Here is a 19,567-nt window from a genome sequence, read left to right as displayed (position 1 = left end):
TAGAGAATTTGAAATAGCTTGTACAAAGTTACTTCATCAGGTTTTTTTGCTTTTTCCAGTCCTGAATAATAATGATATAATAATGTCCAACATTTGCATCATGTTTTACAATGTATAAACCATTTTTGTAGGCATTTCATGTAATGCTGCAATAACCTTAAGGCTTTGGTATTATCTGTGGTTTATAAACTAAAACTCTTGTAAGTTAAAAGACTTATCTAAGATCACAGCTATTATGCAATAGAAACAACTCCAACCCAGGTGTTTTGCTCCAAACCAATTTTTATTTTCCCCTCTCTCAGCCTTGCCTTATGACTATATGCTAATATATCCTGTGGTCTCTCTCTTCCTCCCACAGCCCAAATGAATCCCTGAGACTTATAAGTGAGCTTTTTTTTTTTTAATTTTTTTATGTTTGTTTATTTTGAGAGAGCACATGCATGCTTACACAAGTGAGCAAGGGAGGGGCAGAGGGAGGGAGACAGAGGTTCCAAAGCAGGCTCCACACTGACAGCAGAGAGCCCAACATGGGGTTCAAACTCATGAACCTGAGCCGAAGTCAGATGCTCAACCTGCTGAGCCACCCAGGCACCCGTATAGATGAGCATCTTAACTAAATATTCTTAAGCAGACTGCTTAGTGTTGAAATATTTTCATGTTGGGAGATAAAAATTTAGGGATCAGAGCACAGTCATTTGATAATAAACAAATGGCCTGATATAAATAAATAATTGAATCAAAAATGGGAGGGGTGACTCAGTCAGCTAAGTGACTCAGTCTCAGCTCAGGTCTTCGTCTCAGGGTCATGAGTTCAAGCCCCACGTTGGGCTCCACGATGGGCGTGAAGCCTACTTTAAAAAATAGAAGCGACCGATCTCTACTGCAAAATTCCAAATACTCATATAGTTATTCTTACCTCAAGGAGATAGAGAACTCCCCACTCATTAGTTTGGGCTGCATATAGTGACTTCCTTCCAAGAATACAACGTGGAAAGGAGGGGAAAAGTATATTTACAGTGGAGAAACGACAAGCACCACCTCAGCCAGGTGATCAAGATCAACATCAACAGTAATGAGTCACGTGGATAGTACGTAGCCATGATGTGATGGGATGAAGATGACATTTTACCTCAGTGGTCTTCCTCCTGAACACCCACAACTCCAGCCTCATCAGGAGAAAAACGTCAGACAAACCCTGATTGACAGACACCTAGAAAATACCTGACCAGTACTAAACACTGTCAAGGTCATCAAAAACAAAGGAAGTCTGAGAAACTCTCATAGCCCAGAGGAGCTTCAGGAGACATGACAACTAAATGTAATGTGGGATCCCGGACCAGATCCTGGGACAGAAAAAGGACATTAGATTAAAACTAAGGAAATCTGAACAAACTGTAGACTTTAGTTACTGATAATGTATCCATATTAGCTCATTAGTTGTGGCAAATCTGTCTCTAATAGGGGAACTAGGTGTGGGGGTATATGAGAACAGTGCTATTTTATAACCTTTCTGTAAATCTAAAACAGTTTACTTCTTAAAAAGAGCTAGAACAGAATAACACTTGATAAACCAGTTCCCTTCCTGGTGAATTGTTAGGAATTGAAATGATATAGATCTTCCATCCCTAGATCAGTAATCAGGATCTGAGTTAATATCATTAGAGAGTTATCTCAGTATCACTAGGAATTATCCAGCTTGAGTATGAGTTGTTTTGAAGGGCATGAATAAATAAGTTTTTTGGCCATATATATAGAGGAAATCCACAAAATTAGTAGAATAATGCCCAAATATAAGGTGACCGTGAATATAAGGCAATCTTTTACCATTCCAATGAAAAAATATTCTTTAAAGTGATGTGAGTGGAATAGACAAATATATATTTTACTTCTCTAACACCATAAATTTATAAAATAATGTATAGATATAAAAATATTGCGCTTTATATGTCTGTCACTTTTTATGAAACCGTATTGCCCAAATTTTTTACATGCAACTTTGATGTCAATACCTGGCACATAGGAGGTTGTTAAGAAGTACTTAGCGAATGAATGATAGTTTGAGGGGCACCTTGGTGGCTCTTTGAAGCATCCAACTCCTGACTTCGGCTCAGGTCATGATCTCATGGTTTGTGAGATGGAGCCCCAAGTAGGGCTCCACGCTGACAGCACAGAGCCTTCTTGGGACTCTCTCTTTCCCATTCTCTCTGTCCTGCTTATGTGCTCGCTCACTCTCGCTCTCTCTCAACATAAATAAAAAGGGGGGGGGGATGCCTGGGTGGCTCAGTCGTTTGGGCGTCTGACTTCAGCTCAGGTCATGATCTCACAGTTTGTGAGTTCGAGCCCCGCGTCGGGCTCTATGCTGACAGCTTGGAGCCTGCTTCGGATTCTGTCTCCCTCTCTCTCTCCCTGCCCCTCCCCGGCTTACACTCTCTTTCTCTCTAAAAAATAAACACTAAAAAAAAAAAAGAAAGAAAGAAGAAGAAGAATAGTTTGAAATCAGATATATGGAGAGACCTGGATCAGTCTGTGAAGATCCTTTGAAGGTCTTTGACCAGGAAAGTAATACAGCAAAGGTGAAGTGGTATTCAGTCTCCTCTCAGGGGAAATGGAGATAGCACAAACTGCTCAGGGGAAGCCAGGTTGTGGTCAGGGTTGGCATAGGGGCACAGAAGGAGCCCCAACTTAGGAGGCAGCAAATCTAGATTCAGAGATCACTGTAGACTGACTGAGTGGTTCCAAGAGTTTGGGGGTGTGAAGAGTAAGGGCAAGAGCACTCAGGTGACATCGTGAGCAGAGGACACTAGCGTGTTGAAGAAAGGAGACTTATGGCTGGAACATCGTAACTGGGGAACTTGCAAACCATGGAAAGGACTTGCGTTTTGTTTCTAAGTGCAAAGGAAAACAAGGGATTGCCATCTAATTCACAGTTTTTAAGAAACTGCCTTCTGTGAGGAGTATGGATTGAAAGAGGAGGCAAGAATGGAAGCAAGGAAAACCATCAGGAGACTAGGTAGGAGATGATAATGAATTTGTAACAACACTCTGTTCACGAAATGCCCGGGCACTGTTCTAAGCACCTTACATGAACCAACTCGTTTAAGTGTGCTGTCCAGTTAGCACCCTCTTGCATTCTCAAAAGTACAAGTTTGGATGACAAATTACAGGAAACTATGAATCAGCCAATTAACATTTTCAGGAAGGCAGTCTTCCTACCCATCAATTTCAAATCATTCTATGAAAGCCACTAACCAAGACAACTCTACAATACACGATTCAAGCAGGAAAAACTAGAATCTCATCTCTGAACTTCTTCCCTATTGTTCCCATCTGTTCTGGGCCTGTCTCTTGGTTATCAGTTACATGTGGGCATTTCTATTTGTCTCTTTCTCAGTATCTTTTTTCTTTCACTCCATCTGTTGTGTATGCCTCTCTGTGTGTTTATGTGTTCTATGTTTCTTTCCTCTTTCCCCTTTTTGCCTTCCCCATTCCTCCTCTCTCCTTCTCCCCCTCCCCTAATCTCCCTCTTGTCTCTCCTCTCAACTGGCCAGTGAGGTACTGCCATGTATCTGTTCTGTTTAATATGTAAAAATTGAGGTTGACCATTTCCACTTAAAACTAAGCAAGAGCCAGTACTCATTCCAAAATGCTTCTAGATGATTGTCACTAAATATTTTAAATTCTTTTATCCCAGTTCCTTCATTCACATCTCAAGGAAATTTACCTAGTACCTCATTCACCTGACTAGTTTCTTCCAGCCCCCAAGCCTTCACTTCCCACTCCACCACCACCTCCCTGGCTGTCTTCTCTACCTCAGGTCTGTCCTCAGCTCCCGCACTGGATCGAAATCATACCAGGTCACAGCTATTTAAAACATAAGAGGACTTATGTAACCTTCTGTGTTGAGCCAAGTGACTCTCACTCTTCCATGTTTATCTTAGTTTATACTTCCTTTTTTACCTTTCCTAAAAGGCTGGACACTTTACCATCTATTGATTTTTTTTTTTTTTTTTTTTTTCTGGAGCTTATTGTTTCCAGGCCGAAGCTTATTTTTAAGATGCTCTTACATATGAGAGTGCTACTTTTGTCTGCCTGGTTCCAAATAAGCTACCAGGAACAGCTCTCTGAGAGAGGCTTCCCATAGTAAAGGAGTGTTCCTTTGTGCTCATCTTGGGTATAAATCACCTGGGAGCTTTTAAATGAGAAAAGACCTGGCTGACCCAGAAGGTGGTATTTATAAATAGTCCTCCAGCCCCCCTCCTTAAAGCCTGTCTGCCTAATCCTCTCCTCTCTCAAGATTGGAAGTGACTTGACCTTTGAGTCTTAAAACTCAGGCTCTTTTTCTCTGAAAAATCTAGTTAGCAAAAAGCTGTTAAAAATGTTTTCAGCCAGATGATCAGCCATCAAAGCTTCCCTTTCGTTTCCAGCATTTTTAGCCAAATATGCTGCTTCTTTTGAGGACCATCTTTTCTCATTGTTATTATTTTAAGATACCTACCTTAATAATTTTTATTTCTGGGGCACCTGGGTGGCTCAGTCCGTTGAGCTTCCGACTTCAGCTCAGGTCATGATCTCGCTCTTCATGAGTTCAGGCCCCGCCTCAGGCTCTGCTCTCAGTTCAGATTCTGTCTCTCTCTCTCTCTGCCCCTCCCCCACTTGTGCTCTCTCTCTTTCAAAAGTAGATCAACATTAAATAATAATAATAATTTTTATTTCTTTTTGCTATTGGGCTGTTATGGATTTGTGTTTTTATGATTTATAAAGCTGTTCCCAAATGGCTGCATCTCGGCCATGAATTAAAGAGTATTCCTTTGTACCTCTGACTTACAGAACTTGGAGGGGTTCTAAGCAGCCTCCACCCCAACATCACTGGATGGAACTCTGTATGTATTTCTCTCATTTTGTGTTACTTATTGAGGGTAAAGTCTTACAGGTTTTCTTAGGATTATAAAATGAAGCACATGACATAGACACTGATAGGTTTCCAGACTAAGGTACATGTAGGAAATGCCTAGTTGTTGAACTAGCCAAAATATTTTTTTAATCTATTTCCCAAAAAGATAATTAAAGTTCTTAAATTGATTATTTATAAAGAGAAGAGGTGCTTATGTTAGGGAGATAAGCCATATATTTTTAGCAGCTTATCTCCCTTGCTATAAAATGGAGGAAGCTTAAATTCACTATCCACTAATTACCTGAGAGAACGCTCATTTTCTTTCTATCCTCTAATAGACTGAAGAGTAAGTTCTGGTGCCAGGCTTTTCTTTGCTGACCTGGGCAAGCAGCAATAATGCTTTTTCTGAAAACTGCTAGGTCTGATCTAGCTGTTGCTTTATGAAGGGAGCCCCTTTTCCCAGTCTTTTCTTGCAGTAGTTTTGCTAGAAAGCTCCACTTGTGTGTGAGCCTGAAACTTGAAGAATAATTTTAGTATTGTTGTTTAAGAAAATCTGGTGTCCGGGGTGCCTGGGTGGCTCAGTCGGTTGAGCGTCCAACTTCAGCTCGGGTCATGATCTCGCGGTCTGTGAGTTCGGGCCCCACATCGGGCTCTGTGCTGACAGCTCAGAGCCTGGAGCCTGCTTCAGATTCTGTGTCTCCTTCTCTCTCTGCCCCTACCCTGCTCATGCTCTGTCTCTCTCTTTGTCATAAATAAATAAACATTAAAAAAAAAAAGAAAATCTGGTGTCCAACGTAGCTATATTGGTACACGTGTCTATCTGAAGAGAAAGAATGAAAAGCATGTATAGGATAGGTTAAATGAGTACCGTGTCTTCTGAAAACCTTGGGCTTAAATGTCTAAGGCAGTTCTGTTTAGATCTGAGCTCAAGAGTGGACTTGCTGGACAGAGCGATAGTATGCATTGTTTCATTTCTCCAGTTGGGGAAGCTTTCTCTTAATATATGGAGACCCCAGAATACATAAGTGTATTTGTAGTAATTGGAATTTTAATACATGATCTAGGGGCATCTGGCTGGCTCAGTTAGTAGACCATTTGACTCTTGATCTTGGGATGGTGAGGTCAAGCCCCACATTGGGTGTAGGACCTACTTTAAAAAAAAAACAACAAAGTGATCTAATAAGTATGTATACTTTTGACTTGCTTTTGAATTTAGTTGTTTTTAAAAAAAGTGGAATTTCAGGGATGCCTGGATGGCTCGGTCAGTTAAGCATCCGACTCTTGGTTTTGGCTCAGGTCATGAACTCACGGTCCCTGAGATCTAGCCCTATATTGGACTTAGTGCTGACAGCACAGAGCCTACTTGGGACTCTCTCTGCCCTTCCCCCCCACCCCCACTCTCTCTCACTCTCCTCTCCAAATAAACGTATAAACATTAAAAATAAAGTGGAATTTCAAAATATGAAGCAGGGAAGAGAACACCACATAGGTGTATAAGAGCAGCAGTATCTGATGATATAATGAGCATACAAGGAGACGTGGTTAGGATTGCACACACCGAGAGGAGAGTAGCACAACAGTGGTAGGTTCATGTGGGAGGGTGGGGATATAGTGCACAAGCAAATGGAGCGCCCAGGAGGCTTGGGTACCCCTCACATTCAAGGCACTCTACTGGATAACCCTTGGCTACCTTTTGTGACTTTTCTCTTACCGCAGCAAAACCTAGAAAGAATCTCTCCAGAGGGTTAAATGTACCATTACGTGCATAGTGATGCTAACCAGCTGTGCCACTTGGGGTTCAACACCGCAAGGTGCCCAAACAGTGGGAAAGGCCAAAGGCTCCCTGGGGTTTCAGAACTGACTGGCAGTCGGAGCAGAACCTGCAGCAACAGCCACACTGCAGGAAAGGTTGGCTTAGCACTACCTGCTGCCCCGTTCTGAAGAACGGCCGCCTTTTCCTCAAGCCCTTGTGTGACTGGGCCCTCAAACTGGTGCCCAGGCGTCCAAGCCTAGGCCATGTGCTTGCCTCCCGCTGTTCCAGGCTCCCGAGAGAAGGATTTGGGTCTGCTAGTCACAGTACCGCCGAGCAGTGGCTGTCTCTCACGAGGGCATGGAGGCTGCAGGGTGCTGTTGGGAAGAGGGTTTGGTTGCTAGACGGCAGAAAGAGAAAACACAAGACCTGCAAACCAAACCGTATCACCTGTATTTATCTGAAGCTCAGTCTCTTTACAAATATGAACGATTTTTCTCAGACTTAGCCTCTATGGATAGATAATATTAATTTTCTTTTTCTGTAATTATTTGTCCATTGTTAAAAAAAAAAAACAACACTTCAGGACTATCTTCGTAAGTTTAGTCCATCTGTGTCACAGTTGTGTGTGTGCATTGCTCAGTGTCCTAGTTCTACCTGGTTTTGTATGATGAGCAGAGTTCTGTGCCCTCTGATTCCTGTTTTCTACTCCCCAGAGAAAACTGTTTTCAATTTCTGACTGATTTATTTGGTATTTGTCTTCATATTTCTGAGTTGCACACTGTGGCTATGTCTTAATGTTGCCATTTTAGACATTGTTTATCAACTTCCCACTCTGGAAAATGAGTTTTACTCTTTCCCAGCACTTCTGCCTGAGCACACATACATGCTCTCCTTCCCCCATCCTCGTGGGATAGCGGTATTGGGTCCACAGCCTGTGTCTTTACTATTATGACTATGTGAACATTTTTGCGATGAAGCCGTGTAGTCAACTATAACTACTCTTTTCTTCCAATACTACCTTTGGTTTTTCCCTGGTGATAATTACTGTCTTGGTTTCTTATTTATTTGCTTACATTTTCTGTGCTTCTCACAAATTTAACCCCCAAATCTCCCCTAATTGTAGGAATCTTCCCATATAAACACATTAGATATTCAATGAATTTCTTAATCTCTCTCTAGGCATTCTTTTTTTTTTGTTTTTTACACATATATTTATTTTTGAGAGGGGAGAGTCAGAGCATGAGTGGGGGAGGGGCAGAGAGAGAGGGAGACATAGAATCTGAAGTAGGCTCCAGTCTCCGAGCTGTCAGCACAGAGCCCAACGCAGGGCTTGAACCCATGAACCATGAGATCATGACCTGAGCCAAAGTCAGATGCTTTACCGACTGAGCCACCCAGGCACCCCTCTCCCTAAGCATTCTGACCTGTTCTTGTCTGGACCCTTGACCAGTTGCCCTCCAGACCCACTAAGGAGCTGTTGTTCTGGGGTCTCTTTCACAATCATTTGAGGACCTTCACCTGTATCTTGTTTCAGAACCCTTGCTTCCTGGATTCAATATTGTTCTCTTCCTTAGTCTTCACCTGTTACTTTGAAATAGCATATTACCATTAGTTTCTTGAGAAAGTAAATCTTTTTTTAGTTCCAGGAATTTCCCTGAGAATTTTAAAGTCACTGCTTCATTTTTTTTTTTTCTCTATCCTTCAGAGTCCCTGTTGAAAAGTGTAATTCATTCTGATTCTTTTTTTGCCATTCTGATTCTGACCTTTTATGTGACAGCTTGTTTTCCCTCTGAAAGCTTCTCTCTAACATTGATGTTCTGCAGATTCTCTCTGATGACTTGGGCACTTGCTGGACCCTTTCAATCTGGGACATTTTTGTGAATTAACTCATTCATGACTTTCTCTCCTTGGTCTTTCTCTTCTGTCTTTCTTGAACTGCTGTTATTTAGATGTTGGACCTCTTAGACTGATACCCAGTTTTTGTGTCTTTACTCTCCTGTGTTCTATCATTGTGGCTTTTTATTTTTCTTTCTGAAAGAGTTCCTCAACTTTGTCTTCCAGCCCTTACATTGAGGTGTTTGGTTCTGCTATCAAAATGTGTATTTTTCTGGGGCGTCTGGGTGGCTTGAAGTTGAAGTCAGACACTTCAACTCAGGTCGTGATCTTGTGGTTTGTGAATTCAAGCTCCATGTCGAGCTCTCTGCTGTCAGTGCAGAGCCCGCTCCGGATCCTCTTTCTCCCTCTCTTTGCCCTTCCCCCACTCATGCTTTCTCTCTGTCTCTCTCAAAAAGAAATATCTTTAAATGTGAATGAATAAACAAAATATTTTTTTCTAACATTATTTCTAACATTTTTCTGAATGTTCTTTTTTTCATTGCTATTTATTACAGACTCATTTATTGTATGATGAACAATACAGAAACTAGAAAATATAATTACTTGAAGGCATTTTATGACAAAAAGAGATTGTCAGTCGACTAGCCTCAAAATTTGTAAGCTTGGGGTGCCTGGGTAGCTCAGTTGGTTAAGGGTCTGGCTCTGTTTCGGCTCAGGTCATGATCTCACGGTTCGTGAGTTCTAGCCTGTGCTTGGGATTCTCTCTCTCTCTCCATCCCTCCAGTGCTCTCTCTCTCTCGCTCTCTTTCAAAATAAATAAATTAAAAAAAAATTGTAAGCTTGAGCCAGAGAAAATCACCTAAAATATACAAAATTCTATCGTATATAATTTTTAGCGTCCGTAAGGGTTATGTTATCTCTGGCTGTTTTGTTTGTTTTTAATGTATCTTTTTAAAAGTTTGTATCTTCCTGTATATTCTCTTTTTTCCTCTGAGTTGCTTTTTTCTCCCTATTTTGGTCTATCTTTCATAGTAAATGCTTTCCTCAATTTCTGGTGATCCTTGGCTATTTTCTGATATTTAAGAGCAGGCCACTAAACAGGTGCGTGAGAGCTCTGGACTTGTGAGTAAAACTTACAGGCTGTGAGCCTCACTGTGGGGTGGGGTGGTCTGCATGTGTACTGGTATACCTGTCTTATCTTTTTCTTTAGGTCTGTTTATTTATTTATTGAGACCACACAAGCAGGGGAGAAGGGCAGGGAGAGAAGGTGCAGAGAGAGAACGAATCTCGAGCAAGTTCTACGCTTAGTGCGAAGCTCAGTCCCACCATCCCAGGATTGTGACCTGAGCTGAAATCAAGAGTCAGACCCTTAACTGACTGAGCCACTCAGGCACCCCTCTTTAGGTCTTTTATCTTGGCTGGTCTGATTCTGTTGGAAATTTTCTAACTTTGCACTATGTATTTTCTACCACTTTCTTGCAATTTCTAGATGTATATGGTCTTTGGTTCTTATGTTGTAGATAAAAATATCTCCACTGGGTCTCTGCTAAAATCTTTCTTTAGATGTCCTTTAGACCCTCCTGTACTCTTATTTGCTTCCATGGCACTTAGCAGATAGGCCAACTTGCTAAACAGTAAACAGGAGTCAGTAGGAACAGATCTGAGAGCTAGAACACATCTAGAGGACAAAGTAAGAGTCACTTTCAGTGCATTATTTTTCCTTAGTATATTTGATCAGAAATTGGATGAATCTCCGGGATGCTGAGACAGGGAAGATACTATGGCAAGGAACAGAAGACCTGTCAGTCCCCGGTGTGGAGCATGAAGGTACTCTCCAACCCTTTATCTGCACAGGGCTCTCATGTTTCGGGAGCAGGGCCCTAGCATCAGGGAGCTGAATTAATGCAGACCCTAATGGGGGGCAAGCCCCTGCAGGCACAGCACATGTTGTTGAACTTCCTAGTTCCTTTCCTATCGTTCTTTCTCTCACTTCCCAAAGTCCACTTTGTGCTGAAATTTTAGCATCAGAACATACCTAAAGATACAAACTAAGATCTCAACTTTGTTTTGTTTTGTTTTTTTCCAAAAGAAAATTTGCCTTTTTATCCCCCTGAAATAAAAGAAAAACTAAGGGGTTAAAACTAACAGAACACAGTAGAGAAGGTGCCTGTTCAGCCCACTTCCTGATGACAGCAGCTAGGGAAGGCCCTTAGATGCACTATATCTTGTGTTTCTTGATGATCTTTCAGTCAGATGCACTTGACCAATTGGGGACCTCTGCCTAAATTAAAAAGTATAATTCTGTTACCAAGGCATCCTCTGAAATTTAACATAGATAATGTGTTCTCTAAATCAGCTCTAAAAAGCTCCCAGAAACTTGAAGCACCATAGTATGTGATTTTCGTTGAGGGTGGCTTCAATATTTCTTTTTCTTTACCAGCCCGTGTTCCCAAGAAAATCCTCAAGTGCAAGGCAGTGTCTCGAGAATTGAACTTCTCTTCAGCAGAGCAAATGGAAAAATTCCGCCTGGAGCAAAAAGTTTACTTCAAAGGGCAATGCCTAGAAGGTATTCTGTGGCCTTTGTGCCTAGAAGCCACACTTAGGGTGACAGGGAAAAAAAGGCAAGATCCAGGGAACTAAAGCACTGCTTTGGTAACATTCATTTTGCAACTCAATTTGTGATAGGATTCCTACACCCTGCGAGACTGGGGGCCCCCAGCAAAAAGAAACAAAAACAAAGCTGATGACAAGGGGCACTGAGCCCAACAAAAGGGTTTCTGACCCTGGTGGGCCTGGGGTTGGTGTCTACTTTGTCACTGGTGAATTGTAACGAGGTCACGAGGAAGCAGCCGATTGGGGCCTGGTACAGTGCTCTCCATACAGTCTCAGGCAGATCTGACTGGCAAGGCCACTCTGCACTGATTTTCTAACCATGGACTGTAAGAGTGCACATGTGTGTGTTAGAGCTGAAATTCCAAGTAGAAGGCCTATTCTGTCCTTCTCTTTATCATTTACATATTGCCTACTTCTAAGAAAGCCTTGCTTATGCTGTATCTGCCCACTGGTCCTAGTGCTTTAGACCCTGGAGCATAGGCAGCAAGCCTCTGGTGGGTTCAGAGGACAGCCTGAGGGGGCTTCCATGTCCTTTCTTACGGCTCTGGCTCCAGAGGTTTCTGACGGCTGCATTTATGGGTCTTGGGGTAAGAAGAGGCTCGCTCCAAAGGGGGGTGGACAAAGAGTCCTGAGACTGTCTGGGACGCCCACTTACCCGCTTTTCCTTCTTCCTTCAGAATGGTTCTTCGAGTTTGGCTTTGTGATCCCTAACTCCACAAACACCTGGCAGTCCCTGATAGAGGCAGCGCCCGAGTCCCAGATGATGCCTGCCAGCGTGCTAACGTGAGTGAGCAGACCACAGGGATTGTGGAGTGTGTCTAGAAGCAGGCGTTCCAGGCAGTGGGGGGACTGGTCAGCAGACAACCTAGGTTGAAAATAAGGGTAAAGAGTATCCAGAGATATTCAGATTTACAGGTTACTGACTTCTGTCATATGAAAAAGGTAGTGTGATCAAATGGAAAAAATACACAACTTTAGATTAGACTAAACAACTTTAGGTTTAGACTAAATTCCTGATTAACCCTGACTAGCTGTGCAATCTTGGACAATACCTCTGGCCTTATTTTTCTCCTCTCTAAACATAGAATTAATAATTCTGTCTCACAGAGGTGTAGTCAGGACAAAGTGAGATGATATGGAAGGACACTGGCGTGTGCTGTGTATTAAATCTATGCTACTTTCCTCACTTTCCTGACTACCAAACGTCTGATACTCTGTACGTTTCTTGAATAGCCTTTAATGGAGTCTGTCAAAGTCTCATTTTGTTTTAGAGGATAATCTTTGGTTACAGTTTTTCAGAGACTAGCTTACCATTTTTAATAGATATGCCTCCTGCTCAAAGAGTAATTAGTTTGTCCTTTGTCCAAAACCACTGTCAGTAACAACCCACTTACCATTCTCTCTTGGAAAAAGGTATTAGTCTTTCAAAGGTTTTAGTAATACTGTGTTGTAGCGGGCTATTCACACAGATAATCGTGTAATATTGGATTGTCCCTTTACACAGATCCTTGATGAAAGCCACGCTGAATATAGAGGTTGTTTATAAGTCCTTAATAGATTTTTAATTACAATAGTAGGTGTTTTTATATTCTATTAGCCATTTAAATCTTGAGTTTCTTATGTACCTACTTTATAATTAATTACCAGCAAAAATGTATCTGCTGGCTCTTAATTACCCTGGAAAAGTACAGGGTAGTATATAGAAGGGCGTTTTTTATATTTTATTAGCCTTCATTTGACTCCTCCTTGACCAGGCCCAATTTTTTTCAAGTACTAAAACCAGTAAGTATATGATGACATATCTAGGTTATTTCAGTCATATTTTACTTTTTGGAACCTAAAATCAGTTCCTCTGTTGCCCTTAACTTGGTTCAAGAGTGCTTTGGTTTGGAAACACTGAGATACCCACCAAGAAAGATGAAATTCCACCCTGTGCAGCGATACAGGTGTATCATTTGGGGTTCTTTGGCTGCAAGCCGTAGAAACTGACTCCAGCTAATAGGACAGAGCTGAAAGGTGTGGGGTGTCCTGAGACCTGGGCAGCTCAAAAGATGCAGATGGCAGGAATCCGTGGATGATTTCCTTCAGGAGCAGCCATAGGAAGTATCCTGCTCTAGGGAGAGAGTCTGACTGGCCCAAATTATGCCCTATGCCCACCTCTTTGCCAGGTGAAGCGGGGGCTACTTGACTGACACAGACTGGAGATGGTGTGGGTCCCCAAAAGAAGAGCAGAGTGCTATACCCAAAGTGATGAGAACAGATGCAGGAAAGGCCAACCCTCAGCTGTTCACCAGAGTAGCTGTTGTAGGGAAAGATACCACCCCTGAGGCCTGCAGGTTTCCAGGCGTATCAAAAAGTCAGTTATTTAAAAAAAAAAAAAAAAAAAAAAAGTCACATTTTATAAGCACCCCTGTGTGCAAAGTCCTCTACTAAGGGCTTTATATATATCAAGGATTAAGATATGCTCTCTCTTCTGTTTTCTGAACTTGCAGAAAGTTAAATGTCACATTAGACTTCTAACCCCATTTAGACATAGATTTTAGTGTCCCCAAGCCAAGGTTCTAGGTGGGTGCATGTCCTTGAGCCCAGCAGACCCAAACTGAAACCACTTTGTGAGAATGAAATCTGTTGCCTAACACATTCACTCTTTTGCCCTCTTTTCTTACTTATAGTGGGAATGTTATCATAGAGACAAAGTTTTTTGACGACGATCTTCTTGTAAGCACATCCAGAGTGAGACTTTTCTACGTTTGAGAGAAGAATGTGTGTGCATTTCAAGAATTTGGGGTTTTGGGGGGAAAGGAGGAAACTGTTTACTTTTTTCCTCCACACATTTGGTTTTTGACACTTTCACCCCTAATTCCCTCTATGGCAAAACCCACCTGCAGCCACCAGGGGACCAGTTCTGTGTAGGTAACCAGATGGCTGTTTCCTCCCAAGCTGCCATCTTCCACTGACCAGACGAAACTCCCAACCCCAGACCAGGGTAGAAGGCGAGCCTTGAGTCCTTCCCACGGTGACACAGGGACAAACGCTTACCACGAGAGTGGATGCTCTTCCCACCCCCTCCCTGCCTCCTCCTTGGGCCCTGCAGGCAACACATCTTCCTTTGGCCCCTGGTTTTGGAAAAATTCATATTCCTGACTTATGTTTAGTTTTTTTTCCTACCATTTCTATTTCATACATTCTCATACACCTAACTTGTAAAATAGACTGATATTATTATTACATAATGAATTAAAACATATGAATTAAAATATTCCTACAGTCTTTAGCATGGCACTGCTTTCATCTCTACTTTTTCTGGAACATGAACTCGGCCCCATGATGGGAAGAAAGACATTTATCAGACCATAGGATCACCACTATGTTTTACTCCAGAGATCGACTGATAGATCTTGCGGTTCCTGTTGCTTCAGTTGCTGCTTTCCAAGAATGTTACAACGTACCCAGACAAGACCCATGACCTTAACATTTGTCTTTTAGACGTGATATTTAGTGGTTCTCTTCCAGAACATAGATGCGCCCGTTGTTTGTTTGTTGTTAACTTTTTTCATACCTTGATGATGTACATTTGTTCAAGAGATTTCCTTGGCAGAGTAGGGACTCTTACATTCCTAAGTGAGAGAACAGAGGTTACAAAATGGAGAAAAAAAATCTCCTTCGAGTCATGTGGAGAACGATGGGAATGCATCTGGGATGGGGTGGGTGCTGGGAGGCCTCAAAACCCAGTCAAATGGTGGTGTGACCGGTGTGGTGTGGGAGAGAGCGATCATATCTGCAGTGCCTGCAAGTCCGACATGAGAGAGAGAAGGGGTCTTTTTTAGGAACCTACCTCTGACCTCCCAGTAGCTTTCACTATCCTTTATAAAATACCAACAATTAAGTTTTGCGGTTCCCACAGTAGTAAGGTCTGAGGCCAGAGGGGAGGAGACTACACCAAAAGATGGGCCCTCTGTGGTGTAGCCCCTGCTCCCAGATTCCTCCTCTCCTTGTGTCTGTTGCCGAAGGGTCTGTTTGCATCTGTGGATGGGGAGAGAAGTACATTTTTAGTATACTATTGCCCTGTTTCAGTGGTAACTCTATTCTTCACATTAGGGCTGTTGTCTTGAAAAGCCAATTTTTAAATTCCAAGGTTGGATTAAAACAACAACAACAAAGTTCAAATGCATCCAGGTTTCCTTTTACTTTCTGGAAATACCATCTCTTTTCTCAGAGTGAGAGCTCGTCTCCTTTCCTTTTCCTAAACTGTATCTGCTCCCCATCAAGGAAGGCTCTCAGGGGACTGGACACCTCCCAGTGGAGAAAAGACCATCCCAGGGAAGCTTCTCCACCTGCTTAGAGCCTCCTTCACTGTCAGGGACACACTTCTTTGCCAGCTGCTCTTAAAAAAAAAAGTTACAGCCCAGTCCTCCTTAGACTCTTACCATCTCCTCAGGCAACAGTGCATATGCTCAGGCAATGTGGATCATCTTATCGTGAAACAACTAAGGCCAAAAAAGTGTGGACTCCAGGGACAGTGTGATAGAGGGACCGTGCAGGAGGGACCGGAGCAGGCCCAGAGGGGGGCTGCAGCTGTGGTGGACTAGGAGAAGGGGGGAGGAGCACGGGCAGCGGGGAGCACAAGCAGAAGGAGAGGACAGAGCTGCGGGGACGAGGCCCTTGTAGGTGAAAGTCCGCCTTGGTAGAGTGGGTGCAGATCCGAATGCCTGCAGAGCTGGGCCGTCCGTGGATACATCAAAGGCCACAGAACGTTATGAAAGAGAGCATACAGCCCAGGCATAGCACAGCGTACAGCCACTCGTTCTCCAACATTTACAAGTACCTGCCAGAGACTCTGATTCAGTAGGCGCGGGGCCTAGAAATCCACCTGTTAAAACACCCCAGGTGATTCTGATGCAGGTGGTCTGTGGGCCATACTTTGAGAAGTACTGGTGGAGACATTGAGGAAAAGTTAGAGAAGTAAATATGTACAGCCACACAGGTGGCTGTAAGATAAACTAAAGTCTCCGGGCAGCATGCTTAATGAACAAAGGGTGCTCCCAGTTCGGACTTGTGCAGGCAGAGGGTAAGCATTCAGATGCTGCGGGCAATCAAGAGGACCTGAAGAGTCTGTGTAGGTAGGGGAGGAGAAGACAGATGACCTTGGAGAAAGATGTGGGAGAACTTAGAAGACCCTTTCAAACACAGATTTCTATGTAGAAAACTCTGGTTGAGGTTTGCTGCGTTCCTTGCCAGTGTTTTTGGACTTCTGTGGTGGGTGTGTGGTGAAGCACTGAGTCTGGCCCCAGTTGGGCAAAAGCAGGGGTTGCAGGCAGTCAAGTCTACCAAAGGCCACATTAGGTCACACTTATACTCTTACTATATATGTGTGTGTGAGGCACAGGCCTGCCTTTCACGTGCCTCTAGTAGAGGGACGTGACGAGTAGAAGTGCCTGCCATAAGGGAAGCACGGGTGAATTTAAAGGAAGAAGAGATCGGGGCACCTGGCCGGCTCAGTCGGAAAAGCGTGCAACTCCTGATCTCGAGGTTGTGAGTTTGAGCCCCTTGACAAAAATACAACTTTAGGGGCACCTGGGTGGTTCAGTCGGTTGGGCGTCCGACTTCGGCTCGGGTCATGATCTCGCGGTCCGTGAGTTCGAGCCCCGCATCGGGTTCTGTGCTGACAGCTCAGAGCCTGGAGACTGCTTCGGATTCTATTCTCCCTCTCTCTCTCTGACCCTCCCCCATTCATGCTCTCTCTCTGTCTCAAAAATAAATAAACGTTAAAAAAATTTTTTTTAAATACAACTTTAAAAGAAATGAAGGAGAGATAAAAAAAATAAATGAATAAGATGAAAATTTTAAAAGGAAGAAGAGATGACACACAATTCAGAAAAATCAGCAAAGCCCTCTTCTCTGAGTCCTTCAGTTCTTAACCTCAAAATGTATTCAAGTCACCCTAAAAACCAAGTTTTTAAAAATAACGTTTTCCCTCAGTCCTGCTGCATCCTTCTCTTTCTCTGCAGATGCAAACTCCTTGGAATTGTCTCCACTCCTTCTTTCCACTCCCTGCCTCTCATTCACTCCTCAGCCACTGCTGTCTGTCTCTGGCCCTGGCCTCCTCTCCTCCAGTGCATACTCGAACGCCACTGATCCACTGCCCCCTTCTGGTCCTTCCTGTTCTGTCTCCTGCCTTTAATCCTTTTGACATCTGGAGATTCTTCTGGATTCAGGGAGCCCCTTTTCTAGGAGTTCAGCTCCTTTCAGACTCTTCATTTGCTTCCAACCACCTTGTCCCTAAAATGTTTGTTAGTGGATTTCTTTCTTTTCTTTTCTTTTCTTTTCCTTTCTTTTCTTTTCTTTTCTTTTCTCTTGTTTTCTTTCTTTCTTTTTTAGCTCTTGAATATCGAGAATATACAATATGCAAACCCTTTGAGCATTATACATTCACTCCACGCATATGTATCGAGCACTTTTTATATACCAACCACTGTTCTAAATGGTGGAGGTACTTGCTGGACAAGACTAGGGAAGTCCCTACCATTAGATTCTAATGAGAGGCGACAGGAAGCAAATAATTTCAGATAGTGATCAATGCTCTGAAGAAATAGGACAGCACAATGGCAGCATCAGTCTGGTGTCAAAAGGAACAGAAGACAGCGTTCAGCTTTTGACCACCACAACAGGCTGGATGAGTCCCCAGCAAGCCAACAGCCTTTGACAGCCAGGCTTTTACTCGAAAAGATGTTTTAAGTCCCCTAAACTATCAACAAAGCAAGAACTCGGTATGGTACCCACGATTCTCTAATTTACTACAAGGGACTCCTCCTTGTGAGAGGCATGAACCGGCCCCATGCAGCCTGGTGCAGGGTGGAGAGGAGAACTGAGGAGAAAACGGCCACAGAGGTCCCTGCTTTCCTTCACCACCACCCCCCAGGCTCGGGTGGGACCGGCAGGCAGAAACATCTGCCCAGGTGCAGGGAAGGAGGAGAACTTCAGAGCTGATGACCCCTCCCTGGAGGTTAGTGGGGGGAATGGGCCGCCCCACAATTCAGACCAGCCTGTTGACCAGCTTCACAGACATCTTTTCCAGCCCTGCTCCCCGTGCTGTGGTTCCTACAACCACCCGGGGCCTGTGGGGCCAAGTGCATTGCCTCCCCTTCTGATTTATCCTTCGCATCACGGCCAAAAAGAGCCCCAAAATGTGCGTCTGGTTGCCAATCCCTCTGTATTGAATGGTTTATTTTTAGAATTTCTTGCTGGTGAGCAGGCAATTGTTTTGGCAGCTTTCAAAATACACTGTTAAAATAGTCCTCACAGTGAAGACATAATCTGCTTAGCAGTTTTTTTGGTGCTTTTATTGGGTCTGAAACGAGCATCTTTGGCTGTAGTTTTGAATAAAACAGAGGGGTGAAGTGGAATGGAGTGAAAAGTAGAGATTTGGTTCCCAAACTGTGCACCGAGGCACCCCAGGGCACTTCAGCAAATTCACAAGGGTGCCAAAGGATATTTTAATTTTCAAAGGAAATGCAACAATTTGGGACATATGTTGTACACTGGTCACTATGAACTCAAGGCAGTTCGGTTTCAACATCACATTACACCACGCTACATTCTTTTTGAGGAGGTATCTTTAAGAAACCGAGTTTTGGGAAGTTTGGGTGATAAGTAAGCACCCCTTAAAAATCAATGTGAATAGGAAATGAGGGTGGTTGTGTCCAATCTGATTCCAAAGTTTGAGAAGCTGTGCGGTGCTCAGCAGGCACATAGCCCATCAGTAAGTCATTGTGATTACAAATAAAATAAAAATATTTTTTCTCGCAATTTATGTGGCTTTTCTTTTTCCCAGATAATATGACAGCTACTAACTAGGTTAGGATATAAATATTTAATATACTACATAATAAAGAGAAGTGTTGTTTATTTTGGTTTAGTTGCATTATGAAAAAACTACTGAGACACTAAGGATGCTGTGAACAGAGAAAGTTTAAGGACTTTCTAGTAAGCCCTTAGGTGTTCTGTTGTTGTTGTTTTAAGATTTTCGAGTAATTTCCACACCCAGTGTGAGGCTCAGACTCACCACTCTGAGATCAAAGAGTCACATTCTCTACCAACAGCCAGCCAGGTGCCCTAAGCCTTTAGTTTAACATATGCTTTTCAGGGAGCTCAGTGGGTTAAGCGTCTGACTTCCCCTCAGGTCATGATCTCGCAGTTCGTGAGTTCCAGCCCCATGTCGGGCTCTGTGCTGACAGCTCAGAGCCTGGAGCCCGCTTCAAATTCTGCGTCTCCCTCTCTCTCTCTGCTCCTCCCCTGATCATGTTCTGTCTCTGTCTCTCTCACACAAAAATAAATAAACATTAAGGAAAAAAAATCTCTAAAAAAATAGGTCTTTCAGGAGCACCTGGCTGGCTCAGTCGGTAGAGTATGCAACTCTTGATCTTGGGGTCATTAGTTTGAGCCCAACATCAGGTATAGAGATTACTTAAAATGAA

General features: G+C 43.1%; 1 protein-coding gene across 1 annotated transcript in view; it reads left to right on the top strand.

The window, feature by feature from the left end:
* The window catches only part of PDE6D (phosphodiesterase 6D), a 57,636-nt gene extending 38,737 nt beyond the window's left edge, over positions 1-18,899 (top strand). Inside the window, exons 3-6 of the mRNA XM_045475161.1 lie at positions 10,219-10,307; positions 10,921-11,046; positions 11,771-11,876; positions 13,766-18,899. Of these exons, the coding sequence (XP_045331117.1) occupies positions 10,219-10,307; positions 10,921-11,046; positions 11,771-11,876; positions 13,766-13,847 (403 nt within the window). The 3' untranslated portion in view covers positions 13,848-18,899. The remainder of the gene's footprint in view (positions 1-10,218; positions 10,308-10,920; positions 11,047-11,770; positions 11,877-13,765) is intronic.
* The last annotated feature ends 668 nt before the right edge of the window (positions 18,900-19,567 follow it).

Source organism: Leopardus geoffroyi, chromosome C1 (genome assembly GCF_018350155.1).
Source record: "Leopardus geoffroyi isolate Oge1 chromosome C1, O.geoffroyi_Oge1_pat1.0, whole genome shotgun sequence".
In the NCBI taxonomy this organism is placed as follows: Eukaryota; Metazoa; Chordata; class Mammalia; order Carnivora; family Felidae; genus Leopardus; species Leopardus geoffroyi.
This window is presented reverse-complemented; position numbering and strand designations above follow the sequence as displayed.